Below are 16,908 nucleotides of genomic sequence, written 5' to 3' on the forward strand. Positions count from 1 at the left end.
AAACTTTAGGTCTGTTTCTAGAGTGGAGTTCTATAAATTTAATGAATAACTTTTGGAGATTAGAATGTCATTAAACTATAAAAATGTTAGAATCTTTTAAAAAATCTATCTTCTGGGATTCCCAAATCCTATTGGTTACTAAATAATAAGCAGGGAAGGATTAGTTGCATCTGAATGAACTTTTTTCTAAGAATACCAAAAATGATACCTGATTCTGTTTACTTGTCTCTAGCAATTGAAAACAAACAAGTGCTAGAAACAAGATGAACGAGGGGATTTAATCTGGTAAATAGATGTACATTCTAGTAGAAATCAGATGGCAGGTTTGAGAGAAAATCTCTAAGACTACCTTCCTTGCTTCTTACACAGACTTTGGCTTAATAGGCATGTTTTCATTGACCTTCCTTACAGGATTACCACTTTGCTAGGACGATAACTTGAATTTTAGATATATTCATCCATGTCATCAAAAATGGTGTCATTATCAGAGATAGGGTTAGCTTTCACAGGCAATAAAAGCATAAGGAAAATGTCCTCTCTGAAGATGAAGAATAGTGGCATATTTAAATAGTCTTGGATCTGAAATTCACAGTGTGAAGTTGCTAGAATTTTAAATTTGTCCTTGTAAACCAAACAGCTTTTACTAACTATTTCATGCCAGAGCATAGGTTTCTCACTGCATCTAAATCAGGTTCTTTTGGAAGCTGCATTAACCCTTTCAAGACTTTAAAATTACAAGATTTTTAAATTAATTCATTTGTTGATGATAGCTGCCAGATAAAGTATAAGATACAAAGGCAGCTAACTAAAACAAGAGATAAAATGACACATTTGACATGACAATGCAGTAGAATCAAAACAGGATATAAAGAAAAATCTAGGAGAGAAGAAAAACACTTATAGCTGCTGAGGTAGTTTTTCAAAATATTCACTGGTTTCCATAATTTAAAATTATAAAGAGGTGATTTTTTAAAATATAAGCTTTAATTTTAATAATAGTGTCATTGGTTTAAGAAATTTCCTAAGGGGAAAATACTCTGACCTCCATGTTTTAGGGGGATATATGACAGGCAGGATTGATTGTATTTAAAATGGTACCCTCAATAATAAATAAAGAACTTTGGATTTTTATATAAACATGATATTTAACAGACAGATCTGATGTGTCAATTGTATGTGTCAATTGTAACTGACATTACAACCTCATATGAATGGATTTGAAATGAGTCACTTGCATGGGGCAGTCACTTCTATTATAGATTGCAAATAATATTTTATACCTTTTTAAATTGATGTGTTTTATTATATCAATTTCAGTACTTTGTTCAAATTCAGAAAAGTGAATTTTTCATTCTGTGTACTCAAGGGATTGAACATGAAATAACATACATGGTGTCAGTGTCTAAACCTCAAGAGTTATAAAGATCTCAGTGAGAGGCAAAGAGACTAAAAAATACTAAGAGTTAGGGAGGAATGCAAAAATATATAACTCAATGGGAAAATTCTCCAGAATCAACTTTGAGGAGTTTCACAGATTCAACATTTACATTTTTTGGGTCATTCTCTGGGCCTTTTAAGAGTATTTATTATCTCTCTCTCCTAGAAACCTAAAAGGATTTTCTTTCTCAGATTTTCCCTCTTCTGGGTTTCTGAAGAAATTCTTTAATATTTAAGACATGTGATCATAATCATTCTTATGCTTGTTTAACAATAATAAACTAGAGGAAGAGGCAGGAAGGCTACATTAGATGTAGGAAGAAGATATCTTTTTCCAATACAGAATTATAAAATGCAAGAATTATACTGTTAATATAAAATGCCAGTTGAATGAACATACATTAAAGCTTTCTGTAATTTAGGAAAAGTTGATGAAATGAGAGCAGCAGGGGTGGCGTTGGGGTCAGAATGACTAAGCCAGTGAATCATGCCAGGGCCTACTGTGCTCTGTTGGGGATACCCTTGTTTGGCACCAAAACTCTAGATATCTCTATTTAGAAATAATGCAGATTTGAATACTACTCGCCCTTGGCTCATCCCAGGTTTGTATGTTCATAAACGTTGTCCAGTACCTTTGCAATCAAGTACCAAGATGTTTCAAGAATTTTCTGAGGCATGTAATAAACCGCTCAAATACCTGTATTAGAGTTCCATTGTCTGCTACATTAAATTTGTTTATTTAGTTAGAGTTTTTCCATTCTCTTGTAAATGCTAGCCAGTTTCCCCTATGTTATTATTTTATTTTTTTTGGCATTGCAACGTATGTCCTTTGGCTTATAAAGCTGTTTTTTTATTACCCTGAGAGATGCATACTTCTGTGTGGCAAGTGTTTCACTTTCTAATCCTTCCGCCTGGATCACCCTCTGCCTGCTCTCCACTGTCTGTTGAAACTCTGATCATTCTTTGAATTACAATCAAACACCACTTCTTGTACAAAGCCTTTCATAATATTACAGGCAACTTTTATCTGTGTTTTTGCTGTGATCAAATGTAATTTATCATGAGTTATTTCCCCTATGATGGTTTCAAAGCTTTTTTCTAGTTTCCAATCAAAGTGTAAACTCCTTGGTGAAGAGATATAATCAGAGACTGCAGGAATATATATATATATATATATATATATATATATATATATATATATATATATATATATATATATATTGATTTCAGAGAGAGAAAGGGAGAGAGAGAGAGAGAGCCACAGCAATGATGAGAGGGAATCATTGATTGGCTGCCTCTTGCACGCCCCCCACTGGGATCAAGCCTGCAACCTGGTACCCCAACCGAAATCAAACTGAAACCTCCTGTTTCATAGGTTAACACTCAACCACTGAGCTATACCGGCCGGGCGAGACTGGAGGATTTTAGAGGTGGATAGACTTAGGTTCATTTGCCGCAAACCTTTATTTGACATAACACCTATTCTACTATATTCTGTTCACGATACCTTTCCTTGAAAACTGCATTATGGATGATTGAGTATAACTTCTTTAAACTAACTGCTGAACTACACACATCTAACGTCCCCACTGAATTTGAGCTGTCTTTACTCTGTGCGGGCATTTGAGCTGTATTTTTCCCCCGGACAGGCTCTTTCAGAGTTTTTTTTCTCAAAAACAAAACAAAAACTTGCTCCATGAGAATAGTATTGAGCTTCAGAGCCAGTTCTCCTCGGGGTACCTGTTAAGAAAGAGATGGCCCCATTTATCTGGGCCTGCACTTCCAAGCACCTGCTGCTGCCCCAGGTGGTGGTGGCAACTACAGTATGAGATGGGGGAGGCAGGCAGCTGAATTTTGAACGCTAATCTCAGAGCTGTGTGCTATGGGACATACTTACTATGTTTGGGCCATAGATTCCCTATGCATGGTTTACATTCTCTCTCTCTCTCTGTTCATAAATGCCTATTTATATCTATATCCATATCCATATCTATATCTATATCTATATCTATATCTATATCTATATCTATATCTATATCTATATCTATATCCATATCTATATCTATATCTATATCCATATCTATATATCTATATATAGAGTTTGTGTGTGTGTGTGTGTATATATATATATATATTTTTTTTTTTCTGTTGCTGTCACATCAAATTTCTTTTTATCATTTTGCTTTTATTCCTTAACATAAGTTTCCATTGAACTTAAGTTTTCTTTATCTCAGAGTATTATCTTCATGGTATCAATACAAATGCCAAAAAGTTCACTCGGGTAGACATGTTGTTACGTCCAAAGGGTTCCAAACACTGAAACCCACGCCTGAAGGTGTACAGCTGGGCTCCATAGTGAGTGCGAACGTGCCAATCCCCCAAATACGCAGCTGCAGTGGGATTCGGTTGAACATGACACAGGCCAGTGGTTTCCGGTGTCTGAATGCAGCCCTGGCAATGCATCCAGAAGCATTGTGTGATGCAGGTGCACGCTAGAGGATTAGCACTTCAGAGCTGCGCTGTTTGCCTATTGATAGTGTTATAATAACTTCCTCTTCAACATGGGCTCTCTACCTATCAAAAGCAGATAGAATGGCATTTCACGACCGAGGTAAAATCGGGAAGCCAGATTGGTAGTGCACCCACCCGAAAATACATGTTTGTCCCACAGCATTTTTGTCCCACAGCATTTGTACTCTGTTTCTAAATTCTGATTTTTTATGGGCAATTATTGGGAAAATTATATTTCTGCAGATCTATGCCTAGTGTTTCATCATTATATCACTGCTGGTGGGAGCAGGCATCCTCATACAATGACAATGAGCATATTGCAATAAATGCATGATTCCCCTCACATTAGGAAATAAAGGAAGCAAAAAGACGTCTCCCATCTGTGTATTTGTGTACCAGTTTCTTGATTAGTAAAACAACATAGATCCCTGAGCACAAGTAAGAAACACAGGAAATACAATGCAGTCGATGAAATACTACTTAGCTAAAAAAAGTGATTGGTCCTCAGATGTGACTTTTTTCCTTATGATTCCTTCCCTTCATAAGGTACTACACCAAACTTATTAAAATTGTGCTAACATTAAGGCTGGCAGGCATGTGAACACTAGCAGGAAAAAAAGGTGTGTGATAAAATTGTATTGTTAGGGTACTCACTTCTTTTTATTCTGATACAGTGGGGAAAAGTTTTGAGAAACTTTCTGACACTGTCTCTGGAAATGATATTGAAAGTGAAATTCTTACTCCTCTTAGAGTCAGATGGAGTGAAGTCAGGTTTATTTTTAACTCATATGCTAGTAAATGGGACATAGAAGTCACAAATGGAAACGACTTGAATGAGTGTAGATTGGAAAGGTGCTATTTTAATGGAATGACTCGCCCTATTATAGCAAGGGCGAGGGGCTCATAGGATGGCAAAGGGTAGCAAGTAAATCAAACAGCATCACCAAAAAGGGGAGAACTGTTGGTTGCAAAAGTGTCAGTTCACAGGATGTTGCAAATTATATCAACTTACTGAGACATTCACTAGAGCTTTGATGGACTGTATTCTGATGAGATCTCTATTTTAGTATTGATGTTTTCTCTCTGATATGTTAGGATATATTTGGGTAAATCACAATTTGTGTTTATAGGGAAGTGTGTGTGTGCATGTGTGACGTTGTGTGGTGTGTGTGTGTGTGTGTGGTGTGTGTGTGTGTGCTGAAGAAGAAAAAGGCAATAAAAACAAACTGCTGTTACACCATTAGAACCTTTTAGTAGGAAAAGTAGTATAAATGAACTGCCAGTCTGCGTTCTGGGCTCGTCGGTCTGAGGGTAGATAATCTGCGATGGGAGCCTCGTTTACATTCTGTAGAGTTAATCTCCAGAACATTTGTTTCAGCCATAAGTGGAGATGTTTTCTGCTGCTTGCTTTTCTAGACAGCTACTTAGGTGTTATGAAAGCTTATGTTAGTGAAAAAAGAAAACTTGAAATAAAAAAGAAAAATGAGAACAAATAAAAAACGTACTTCCATTTATAGACTTGTCTACTTGGAAACAATGGTAATTTTAAGATGCTGCTAGAAACATTAACAACCACAACAACACTAATAGAGGAGCATAATTCCTATGTAAAGCAGAAATAAAGCCATTTTGTTAACAGCAATTAAGCAGAGAAAACTCTCAGATGTCCTTCGCCCCTGGCCACAGCACTTTAGAGCTTGCTCATTCATGCCCTGACTTACAGGTTTTGGTTTTCACATTTCTAAGACACAATTATTTCCTCATTATAAAAATTAAATCAGATGCATATCTGAAGTTCTAATGATAGAAACTATATGTGTGTTTTCAGATGTACAAATGTGTGGGCTCCTGAGGCAGAAAGCAAGTTTGAAATTAAGCAGAGGAAATCCTTTTTATGTTTTCTAATATTTCCCTAAGTGGTAACAAATTAGTTGCCAAGTATCTCTCTTTGGGTGGTGTGGTTTAGTGTTCCCAAGACTGGGAAAATAAACTTAACTTCTGATTTGTGATCAATTATCGCCTGAGAATGAGACAGATTAGAATAAAGATGTAGATTTACTCTGAAGTAAGAAATTTCATGGACTGGTTTCTGGACATGTCTCCTTTGCAATGAACACCACTGAGTCATAACATGCAAGGAGTATTACCCGTTGTTGAAATGGCCATGCATTCCTAAAGATATGGTGATTTTACAACGTTAAAATCACACTGTAAGCATTACACATGGTGTCCTTTATGGAAGATTGCTAAAATCCAATAATTCAAGAGCAGATCATTTGATGTATTGCCTAAATATTTTTCCTTACATACACATAACTTCCTCAATGACAGTTATTTTGAAGATATATTTGGCACAACATGATTCCTTACCTACCATCTCTAAGATTAAGTTATTAAACTACTTAATCTACATTAAAAAGAGAGTGCTTGCAGCCCCCCTGGTGTGGCTCAGTGGCTGAGCATTGACCCATGGGCCAAGAGGTCACTGGTTCGGATCCTAGTCTGGGCACATGCCAGGGTTGCAGTCTCGATCCCCAGTAGAAGGTGTTCCGGAAGCAGCCAGTTGATGTTTCTCTCTCATTGATATTTCTATCTCTCTAGCCCTCTCCCTTTCTTTATCTGTAAAAAAAAAAAATCACAAAAAAACATACTTTAAAAAAAGAGAGCTTTCAGATATGTCAGCCAATGTGAATATGCATATTTCAGACATCTTTATGTCTAAATCAATTTGCATTGTATAAAATTCTAAAATCAGAAGTAGTCAAGTTGTTGGGCCAATGATAGATTTTAGATAAAAAGAGTTATACATATACATTCATTCATTATATATGTGATGCTTTATATATAAATATTTATATTTTATATATAGAGAGTATCCAAAAATGTAAACACACACTTTGAATAGTTATAAAGGCAGTGTTTATTAACATGTATTTCATTTTCAAAATTGAGCTATCAGCTGTTAAAGTGTATATAAATTTTTTGGGACACCATATATTTATGTCATCACTCATATTATGAATATAAAACATTCTTGTATGTTGTAATGATTCACCTATACGTTGCTTATGGCAATTATTGATAGTTAATTTTCAGAAATGCATTAGTTACGTATTTGAGTTTTCAAATTTTATCAGGACTATATCTATCCTGCGAAAAGCTCAATTTTCTCACACACACAAATAAAGATGTGTGTGTGTGTGTGTGTGTGTGATTTATGGTATAGAATGAACTGCAATACTGTAGTCATTTGATTGACTTTATATCATTTGAAAAAATATCTTATAAATTAAGATGCAAAATTAAACTATTTAGGATGACAGTATTTAGATCCCTCCCCAAGGGAGCTTGTGCAATAGTCAAATGGGGCTATATGACTACAGAAAATGATTCTTAATGCTAAATTTAATGCTAAATAAGTATTCCAATTTATCTGATAGTCACATGATTCTTCAGACAATCATACATTTTAAAAATTAGAAATTGGAAACTTTTTCTATAGGCAGAACTGTCCAGATTTTTAGCTGTTGGACTTCAGGATTGCTTTGTCTTTGCAATATAAACATGCTTATTTCTCAATTTTTCTCATATGCATAGCATTTGGATTAGTCCATTTGTCTGGTAGAGGGTGAATTCTGTTGAAGAGAAATCATGTTATATTGAGTAAAGGATTAAAATAAAGGTAAATAATTTCCTTATAATCTCAGATTGCTCCAGAAGACAAAAGTAAATCTTGGATCAATTATTTTTTCTTTGATTTCTTCTGCCCAGTGTCTCTAAAATTGTTTTCTGATACAGATATTTGTTTTTGGTCACACTCACTTATGAAAATAGGGACAGTCTTTTATAATTTGCTTTAAAAAAATCCTATAGCTTCTAATTCAATATATCTATTCTGGGATCCATTTTCTGTAAGGTGCAGAAGTTTACCTACATTTATAGTTTTAAGGCTTGAGAAAACACTCAACAGTATTATTCTTTATTATACACAGGTTATTGAAGGGATTTTGCAAATATATAACAAAAGATACACATGGCAGAAATCCTCCTAATGCAACTCCCTTTCTTTAAAACGTTTCCTCCTCCTCTACCCTCCCTGCTTCCCTCCTCTGCCTCTCACCCTTCACTTGGCTTCTCTTCTTCCCTTTTTCTTTTGTTTTTTCTTTTTGGTCTAGCTACTCATGCATTATGTGTCTCTTTTCTGTACCAACCTATTTATCTTTTTATTGATGTTACTTCAAAAATAATTTTACTATCATAAATTCTTATTTGACCCCTGCAGTTATTGTTTACTTTATGCTCATACTTTCTGCTGTTAGTGCAAAAGTGTCCGTTCTATTTTCTTCACTGTCTGTGAACTGCTGCCATCAAAATTGCAGCCTAATCACAAGGTGAACAGCTTATAATGTATCACAATCAATACTCAAAATTTGCTCCCTAGGATGTGACATGAAGGAGTCAAGTAAAAAGCTGCAGATTTTCAGCAGTAAAGTGCAAACAATCATTTTATGTTGAAAATCAAGGTCGATTTTCACTTTCATATATCTGCATTATTCTATCACTTCCACTCTCTTTTTAAATTCATATTGAATTTATTCAGTGTTAGGCTATCCAAATAGCTGAAATTGAAGGCCAGTCACAATTGGAATATAAAACTATGTTATTATGTTTCAAAGAGAGTGTATGGATTGCAAATGAATTTTTTAAAAAATTTGACTCTAAAAGATTCAAAAGTATCACCAAGTGAAATAGGTAGTAAAGTGTTCTACTGTATTTTTGGAGGACAAAATTGGTTGAATGAAATAATACCTTTTTTTCCTAATACTTACTGGGACATATATGGAAGTATTATTTATGATTCCCATTCAAAATAGGTAAAGAAAATAGATACAAGATATTAAACTTTTCAGGATATTTTTTTCTATAAAATTTATTTTGTACTTTAAATCTATACAGGAAGGCATTTTAGAAAATGTTATGTTTCTGGATCCTTCTGCTTCTCTTTGTGTTCATCTGTCCAACAATTTCATGTCAGATAATATTTGAGTCTCTGGGTGAAAGATCAGTTGGAAACTGCATTTTAACATACTTACCTGCATTACATACTAAACTTAACATATTTAATTTGCTCACAGGTAAATATATTTAAAAAAAACATGACAAAACATGAAATACCTAAATATGTTTCAAATGTTTCAAGTGTTAATGATACATGCTAAGTAATGCCACAGTATTTTGTTCTGTCATAACAGTATTTAGATAAGTTTAAAAAATATTAAAGTCATAGAAAATTATTTCATCTTAAAATCTTCTGAGATAAATCAAGTTGTATTGTATATATTTTTTTCTTTTTTGGAGAGGGAATTATTTATATGTTTTAAATATGAATTCAGATTTTATTTATGGCTTTGAAAAGTAACTGTATAAATTTATCTATGCTATTAAATTTGCTTCTCCCTATTTTAAATATCTTTCATGTGGACAGTTTTCTCCTTGCACATGATACTATAAATTTGTCGAGATCCTCACGCGTCAATTTAGTGACAATCCCAAGGGTTCTTAAATGTGTAGGGAATTCTATTCCCGTCACACAGAGGTAAATTGTAAATATCCTCTCCTAAAAAAAGTTTCTGATTTAAAGGATCATTAAACATTAAGGGGAATAGCTATTTTAGATGAAAAGGACAACTAGGAAGATGAAGTTCAGTTATAGTTTAAAATATTGGGGTCATGGAAGTATGCAGCTGTTCTCATAATGAAGAAATTTTCTTTCATGTTTTCTTGTTCAGCATCTTTGAAATAAAGGTCATTAAAAAAGCTTTATTTAGATTATCTATATTTCTATGAGCAAAAGAGAGAAGCAAAAATTCTCCCAGAAAGCACTATCATTCAAAATAGGAAATCATGATTTGTCATTCATTCTGAACTATATCTGTTGACTAAATCCATTTTCACCTACTTACACCAAAAACAAAAATCTCAAGTGAAAAAAACTGATTATATGATCCATACCCGTATCTAATAAAATAGAAATGTGCACTTTTTGACAAGCTTATTCATAACACATTCTGATAAAAATTTCCATTTGCTACTCTCAGCAGGAAAAATAGGCTTTTAAAGGAAACCTTTTATTTTATGCTGTCACCAAAATAACAATTACAAGGAAAATGGGGATAAAACATTTAAAAATAAGCTTAGGACTTGTTATAGAAGTCTGCAATCCAGTTTTTGCCCTGTTATCTGGTTTGAAAAATTAATCCGAGTAATCCTCTTTGAAGCTCACTGTTTCCAGGATGGGTTATACAGAACAAAGACTAACTGATATCCCAAGGACGTTAGTTTTCAGTGTTGTTCTATTCTACTGAGGATGATTCTCCAATGGCCACTTTTTCTTCTTCCCAGGCTATGGGAATTCATTAATATCTAGAGACTAGACTTAAATAAAACCATTGTCTCAACCAGCAGGTTTATGCAACCATCCTGAAATGTTTTAATTATTGTTTTCTTTTCCTTTTTAATTAAGAGACCAGGGGTCAAGCAGGCCCACTGAGAGCTGAGAGGAGCCTTGGTAGAAATGTAAAGGCAACTCTAATGATGGGACTTGCTGTTTTTTGTCTTGCAGAACCAGAAGAGTGCATTAATTGCACAGATGAATGCCGAGTGCTTGGTCATTCTGACAGGTGTTGGATGCCACAGTTCCCTGCAGCCAATCAGGCTGAAAACGCAGATTACCGCACAAATCTCTTTGTACCCACAGTGGAAGCTAATGTTGAGACTGAGAGTTACGAAACTGTGAATCCCACTGGGAAAAAGACCTTTTGTACATTTGGAAAAGACAAGCGAGAGCACACTATTCTCATTGCCAATGTTAAACCTTATTTAAAAGCCAAACGTGCCCTGAGCCCCCTCCTCCAAGAGGTGCCCTCAGCATCAAGCAGCCCCACCAAGGCATGCATGGAGCCTTGCACCTCAACGAAAGGCTCTCAGGATGGCTGCGAAGCGAAACCAGGAGCCCTGGCCGAAGCAAGCAGCCAGTATTTGCCCACTGACAGTCAGTATCTGTCGCCCAGTAAGCAACCAAGAGACCCTCCCTTCATGGCTTCCGATCAGATGGCAAGGGTCTTCGCCGACGTCCACTCCAGAGCCAGCCGGGATTCCAGCGAGATGGGGGCCGTTCTCGAGCAGCTTGACCACCCCAGCAGGGATCTGGGCAGAGAGTCGGTGGATGCGGAGGAAGTCGTGAGAGAAATTGATAAGCTTTTGCAGGACTGTCGGGGAAATGACCCTGTGGCTGTGAGAAAGTGAGAGGAGGAAATCAAACAACAACAACAACAAAAAGCATTGGCATTTTCTGATCTCTTCTGTTGATGTAAAAATGATCCCTCCTGGTGACAACCTGGTTTAGAGGGATGAAGAGACCAATGCTGCTTTAAGGCTTTCCGTGAACATCTGAAGTGCCCACAAGTATGTCCTTTTCACTGCTATTTTTTTTTCAGAGATAACAATGGTTGTGTTTTGACCAAACTTATATTAGGACAGAATTGATGATGCTCAAAGAGGAAAGAAAAACAGAGAAGAAAAAGGAGGATGAGGAGGCAAGATACCTTCTGACCATCTGTTAGGAGGTATGCGTGGGAGAAGTGAAGTGTTCCTGATCACTGTAAGACTGTCCTCCGTGACTTACGCTGACTCCACTGTTTACCTATAAACCCCATACAAAGCAGGGTCATAACGTGTGCTCTGTGGTGGATTTTTAGCAGTCATCACAGGCTTCTACTGAAAGTCCCGCAAAGACCTTGCAGTAGTCCAAGCTACACCAAACATGAATACATATTTGTGGTAAGCATTTCTGTACAAAGTTACCTGCCACACATATCAACACAAAGAACATTCCATATCATTAGTTGGAAAAAAAAAATTAAAAATACTTGGTCATTTGTAAGACGCCTCATGTCGTATAAAAGTTAAGTGTAAAAAGATATAGTCCATTTTGTCCTGCACACACACAGACTAATTCACTTCATTAAAAGAGGAGAAAATTTGACGTTTTAAAATTTCTCTTTAGCATTTTAGTGTCCTACAAATATATAAATAATGACGGATATATTTTTAATTTGACCTAGAAAGATTCTGAAAAATAGTTACCCTTGAGTAATACTATTCAGAGAAAATTAACATGATTAATGTGTTTTACTTATTTGTGGACACTAAAATAGCTTAGGAAAGGGAAAATGTCTTAGACATACACCAATCACATGATCATTTATATGTGCAAATGTAAGAAGATTCAATGTGTTTACATCAAATGACATATTTTTATTGATTTATTGCAGATTCAGTGCATATGAGCCAAATTGTTGAGTGTATAAGAGCTATATTGTGTATTTTATTAAATTAATATATAGTTGTGTTGCAAAAATATTTGGGCTTATATTGTAAATGGCAAGTGTTGCCTCAGTAGCTGTCGAACTCTATGAGTTTTGTTTTTTCCTGCTTCCTTTTCCCCATGGAGTGTGGGAAGCAGTGCCTCAGAGCAAAGTCTCTTGTTTAATGTATAGTCTACCAAGTACTACAGTACATAATCTGTTCAAAATGTGTTTGAGTGAGCCGATGGAGCTATATGAAAGGTCAAAAAATACATCTGTCAGTCATGGTTATGTGCAAGTCCTTGTAGAAGCTTTTATTAAAGTCATGCTAAATCACACGAATGGCATTTGTACCAATACCTGAAATTTCTTCATGTTTTCTCAATAACAGACAGTTTCTGCCTCTGTAGATATCATACTGTTGATTGGTTTTAAAAGTATCTTATGTGGTTCAAGATGTGTGTTCCCATTGATTTCAAAACCATGAAAAATGCTTTAATGCATGTGTGATACCAGCCCTAGTTACTTGCATTGTGTAGTGTTTTTCAAGAGGCCTGGGTCTTAACAGAATGTTTTCCATTTTTCTCAATGTTCTTCTGCCTCTTTTTATTGGTGTCCTTTGAGAAAAATACACCTCCTATTCCTTCATTTGCTTGCACTTTTTTTCTTGTGTCATTTAGCAAGTTTCAAACTTACTTCCATGTGAGGCTAGGAAACCTCAAATTTCAGGAATTGGGAAAAATAAAATTAGCACTTGCAGAAGTAGCAGCAGATGGGAAAATGCCTTGATTGACATTTTCCTTCAGTGTTAAAATTTTTTGGCATTTTACAGCTTCATGACAAACAGCTTCCAGCCCATACCTTAGAAAATGTGGTGCTGAGTTAAATAAAGGCTGTTTGTGCACTGGAGCAGAAAAATGCATTATTTGCAAACTGGTGGAGAATTCTGTGCCTTCTTTTCTGGCCACCAAGCCAGTGTAGAAACAGCATAAATGTCATAAAATTCCTAGATTAACAAAAACAAGAGTGAAAACAAACACTGAACTGAATTAAGTTTTGTAATTTTAAACCTCAACGAATTCAACTGAAAATATTTCCCTCAAATGCTGTTAAGATTTTAGACTGTACCTCCTTTGCAAATTGCTTTGGAAGGAAGCGTGAACAACTCCCATCAGCCTTATTCTCTGGAGAACTGTATTTGGTTCCTAGTAGCAGCCTTTCCAAAGCTCTATTATTGGTTTTTATCATTTGTAAATGTTTAAATTAGAAAAGAAGGGATCTTGTACATGTGAAACTGAATCGACTGTCTATATTTTGGACAATTTATGTATCTGAAATGTGTTGTCTCTGTTATATGATGTTACTTTTTGCCGGGAGACCACAGGTTGATTTAGCTTGATAGCAGACATTTGATGGATCTCCATTTAGTCTTACCAAGTGTTGCTTCTCTCTTACTAGACAGATAGCCACTTAGTAAAATCTAAGGCAGTATGTAAATGACATAAAAAAGAGATTAGGGTTTATTTTTAAAACATTCTTAACTTTGAGTAACCAGTTGTTCAATTTAGTATATGTGTCTGAAGACAGTACAATGCTATAAGACTTTCAGAATTGGTGTGCCAGTGTGTGAGGGGTTTCCCTTTCGGCTCTCTGTCACCAGTGATTTACTAGTGTTAGCTGTTGAACACGGTATCTGCATTTAGTAGTGGTTGTTCATTTGCAAGTTGGTGGTAATTCAGCAGTCAGGACTCTAAGTTTTTATAATTGCACTGAGGGACTCTTGCTCCTCTTCATGCTGGCAACTACCTTTATCACAGACCTCTGGTGCTCGACTTCCAAGGAAGTCTCCGAGATGCCAAAATCACCCTTTTGGGGAGCAGCTTGCTCTAAGAGGGGATACACAATCCAACATCGCTGTTTCAAGGGGTTTCAGCATCATTCAGAATATAAAAAATTAATTCACGTCTCCATTTACTAACCCTCAGAAGAACTCCACACATTCAAAATGAATACTTTGATGATGCTTTTTCTTTTAGGTTCTTAAATAACTGATGTCAAGCACACAATAGTAATTTATATGAATTTTCATAAGAAGGTCAAAGTTTTAAAAATTGTTTACTGATGAACTAAAAAAAAATCAGTAACAAAATCTTTCCATAACATGCTAATGATGAAAGATCCTTTCATCAAAGTTAAAAGTAGTAAGAATCAGTGTTAGTTACACCTATACCAAAGTAAACATGAAAGAGACATTTCACACACTTTCAAACAATGTTTTCATATTATTTCTTAACCTGACATCCAATTGCAGGCAATATACAAAGATTGGCTCACTGCTGTATTAATTAATTGAATTCCTGACTTGGAAATTGACTTTTTTTGTTTTCCTAAATTAGCAGAGATCTTGTAAAATATGACTTCCCTGTAAAAGATCTAGGCACTGCTCGATTTAAAAAATGACACCATAAAAATATGGTCATGTAGTAAGAGAACAGTATGCTTTATTAGAACCAGGTTAAAAACTGTTCATTGCCTAATGGAGTAGAAGTTGCTGAGGTCAACTGGGAAACTGAGGTCTGGCATAATATATGCCCACTCATCATTGTCTAATTATATTATATTATTTTGACAACAGACAGCATTTATTAGAGCAGTAATTCAAATGAGAGTTTTGGCTATCAAGACGTGTTTTGAAACATAATTGAATGAGACCTGACTAAAGGCTGACTTTCCTGGCCCCAGTGTTTTGCAGGTTGGCTATTTCCATATATCAACTCCATCACACCATAAGGTTCTTAGCTGCACCAAGTGATTGGTGAACAAAGACAACAACAAAAGCAGCATACATTTTATGGATTTATCTCAATGCTATTATTTAATGGCTGTGTTTATGTGACCTATCTGGAAAATGAGGACTCCGAATAAAAAGCTATTACTAATAGTGGCATTGCATTCCCTTGGATTCATTAACACACAAGTGATGTGTTACACACTGCATGCCCCAGGGACCCTGGTCATAATTAATTTGGAAAGCAACTGAGGCAGCACAACTGTTTACGCTAGTTATTTGTTTGCCAGTAAAATAAGATTTTAACAAATTTTATGTAACAATAATATCACTAAGCTCTCTCAGAAATGGGGTAACAGTCATCCAGATTGTTTAGATAAGTTGACGAGTCAAATAATTTCCAGGGATTCATACTATAATGAAACTTGTGGTTTTTAATATTTAAAACTGGTTTGAGGGTAATTTGGTATAAGATCCTACTACTCCAGGATTTTAGAAATAAGCCCTCTCATAATCTTACATTATTGACGAGAGTACATATTTATAAATGACATTTTAAAGTAAATACATGTTCATCTTAGCAACTTAAAATAATAAGCTTCTCTTTCTACTCATTCAACAAACATCTACTGAATTTCTGTTGTGTGTTTGCTGTGGGCTGTTATGCCCCAGGAGTAAACAGTAAACAGGGATCGATGCCTGGGTCACAGCCTGGTGAGAGAAGCAAATAGGTAAGTTCTAATACACATGACTGTTTATGAAGTGGATCTCATTGTTTGCATTTTCCTCAGTTACTCCTCAATCTGACTCTCAGTCAGGGGCAGCTCCTAAATTACAAATCAACATAATAGCCGGCCTACTTAGATTTTCTTTTAATTTTAATTTTCTGGTTAGGGCATAACTTATATCAAGAAAACTGCATTGCTTTTTCATGCTGAAGAAGATGTTTACGTTTTACAGTTATTGGGACAGACTCCATGGTTTATCTACTCAGTCTTTTGCTCATTTTGTGTGTCGACCTCTCTGTTTCTTTTTCATTGAGCATCACTTAGGTATCAGGGGCTTCACAAGGACCCTGAGGTACGAAGAACGACACCATTACATTTTACCCTCAGAGTACTTATAGTTTGTGCCTAGGTGATCCACATTACACTGAAATAGAAATTGACTTTATGTTGCCATGACAACATTACTTTTGTATAATGAAAATAAATTCATTCTTAAGAAGAACAAAAGCTACATGCCTATCATGCCATTCACTGCTCTCAAGAGTGAAATGAGAGCAAGCTGTTCATTGACTCCATTGAACCATCTGATCAGTGTTGAGAGAGCACTGAGGTGCTGAAAGGAAGAACCTACCTGGCCATGCTACAGTCAGGAGGAAGTGATGAATGAAACATATATTACAGGCTTACTTCATGGCAATGAAGGATGGAAGTCCCATGAATTATGTTTTTTAAGTAGATATGCTCACAAGTTACAATTATTCAATAAGTGTAGACAACAACTCTTTGTAAAATATGAACAGAACACATTCTTATAGTTCATCAAGGTGGCACACAGAAATAAATCGGCAAGTTAATGGACCATCCTCAAACCTCTTCAGTATGTGTTTGTGAGATGGTTGCACATGGTTCACCAAGGAAATGTATCATTTTCTGCTCATTTTAGACACTATAATACTGGACAAGCCACTGTACATTAGGAATTAAATTCTCAATATTCTTAAAAGAGGGTCCCCACTTTTAGTATTTTAGAGTCATAAAATATTACTGTTTTTTTCCAAACTAGTTTAAGTGGTAATGA

At 35.5% G+C, this 16,908-nt stretch overlaps 1 protein-coding gene across 3 annotated transcripts in view; it reads left to right on the forward strand.

The window, feature by feature from the left end:
• PCDH17 (protocadherin 17) overlaps window positions 1-12,962 on the forward strand; it is a 92,963-nt gene extending 80,001 nt beyond the window's left edge. For 2 of the 3 annotated variants that reach the window (XM_059684790.1, XM_059684791.1), the window contains exon 4: window positions 10,472-12,962. In XM_059684790.1, coding sequence (XP_059540773.1) covers window positions 10,472-11,253 — 782 coding nt within the window. In that variant the 3' untranslated portion in view covers window positions 11,254-12,962. The remainder of the gene's footprint in view (window positions 1-10,471) is intronic. The other variant, XM_059684792.1, reaches the window with a different exon arrangement.
• The last annotated feature ends 3,946 nt before the right edge of the window (window positions 12,963-16,908 follow it).

Source organism: Myotis daubentonii, chromosome 2, assembly GCF_963259705.1.
Source record: "Myotis daubentonii chromosome 2, mMyoDau2.1, whole genome shotgun sequence".
NCBI classification, from domain to species: domain Eukaryota; kingdom Metazoa; phylum Chordata; class Mammalia; order Chiroptera; family Vespertilionidae; genus Myotis; species Myotis daubentonii.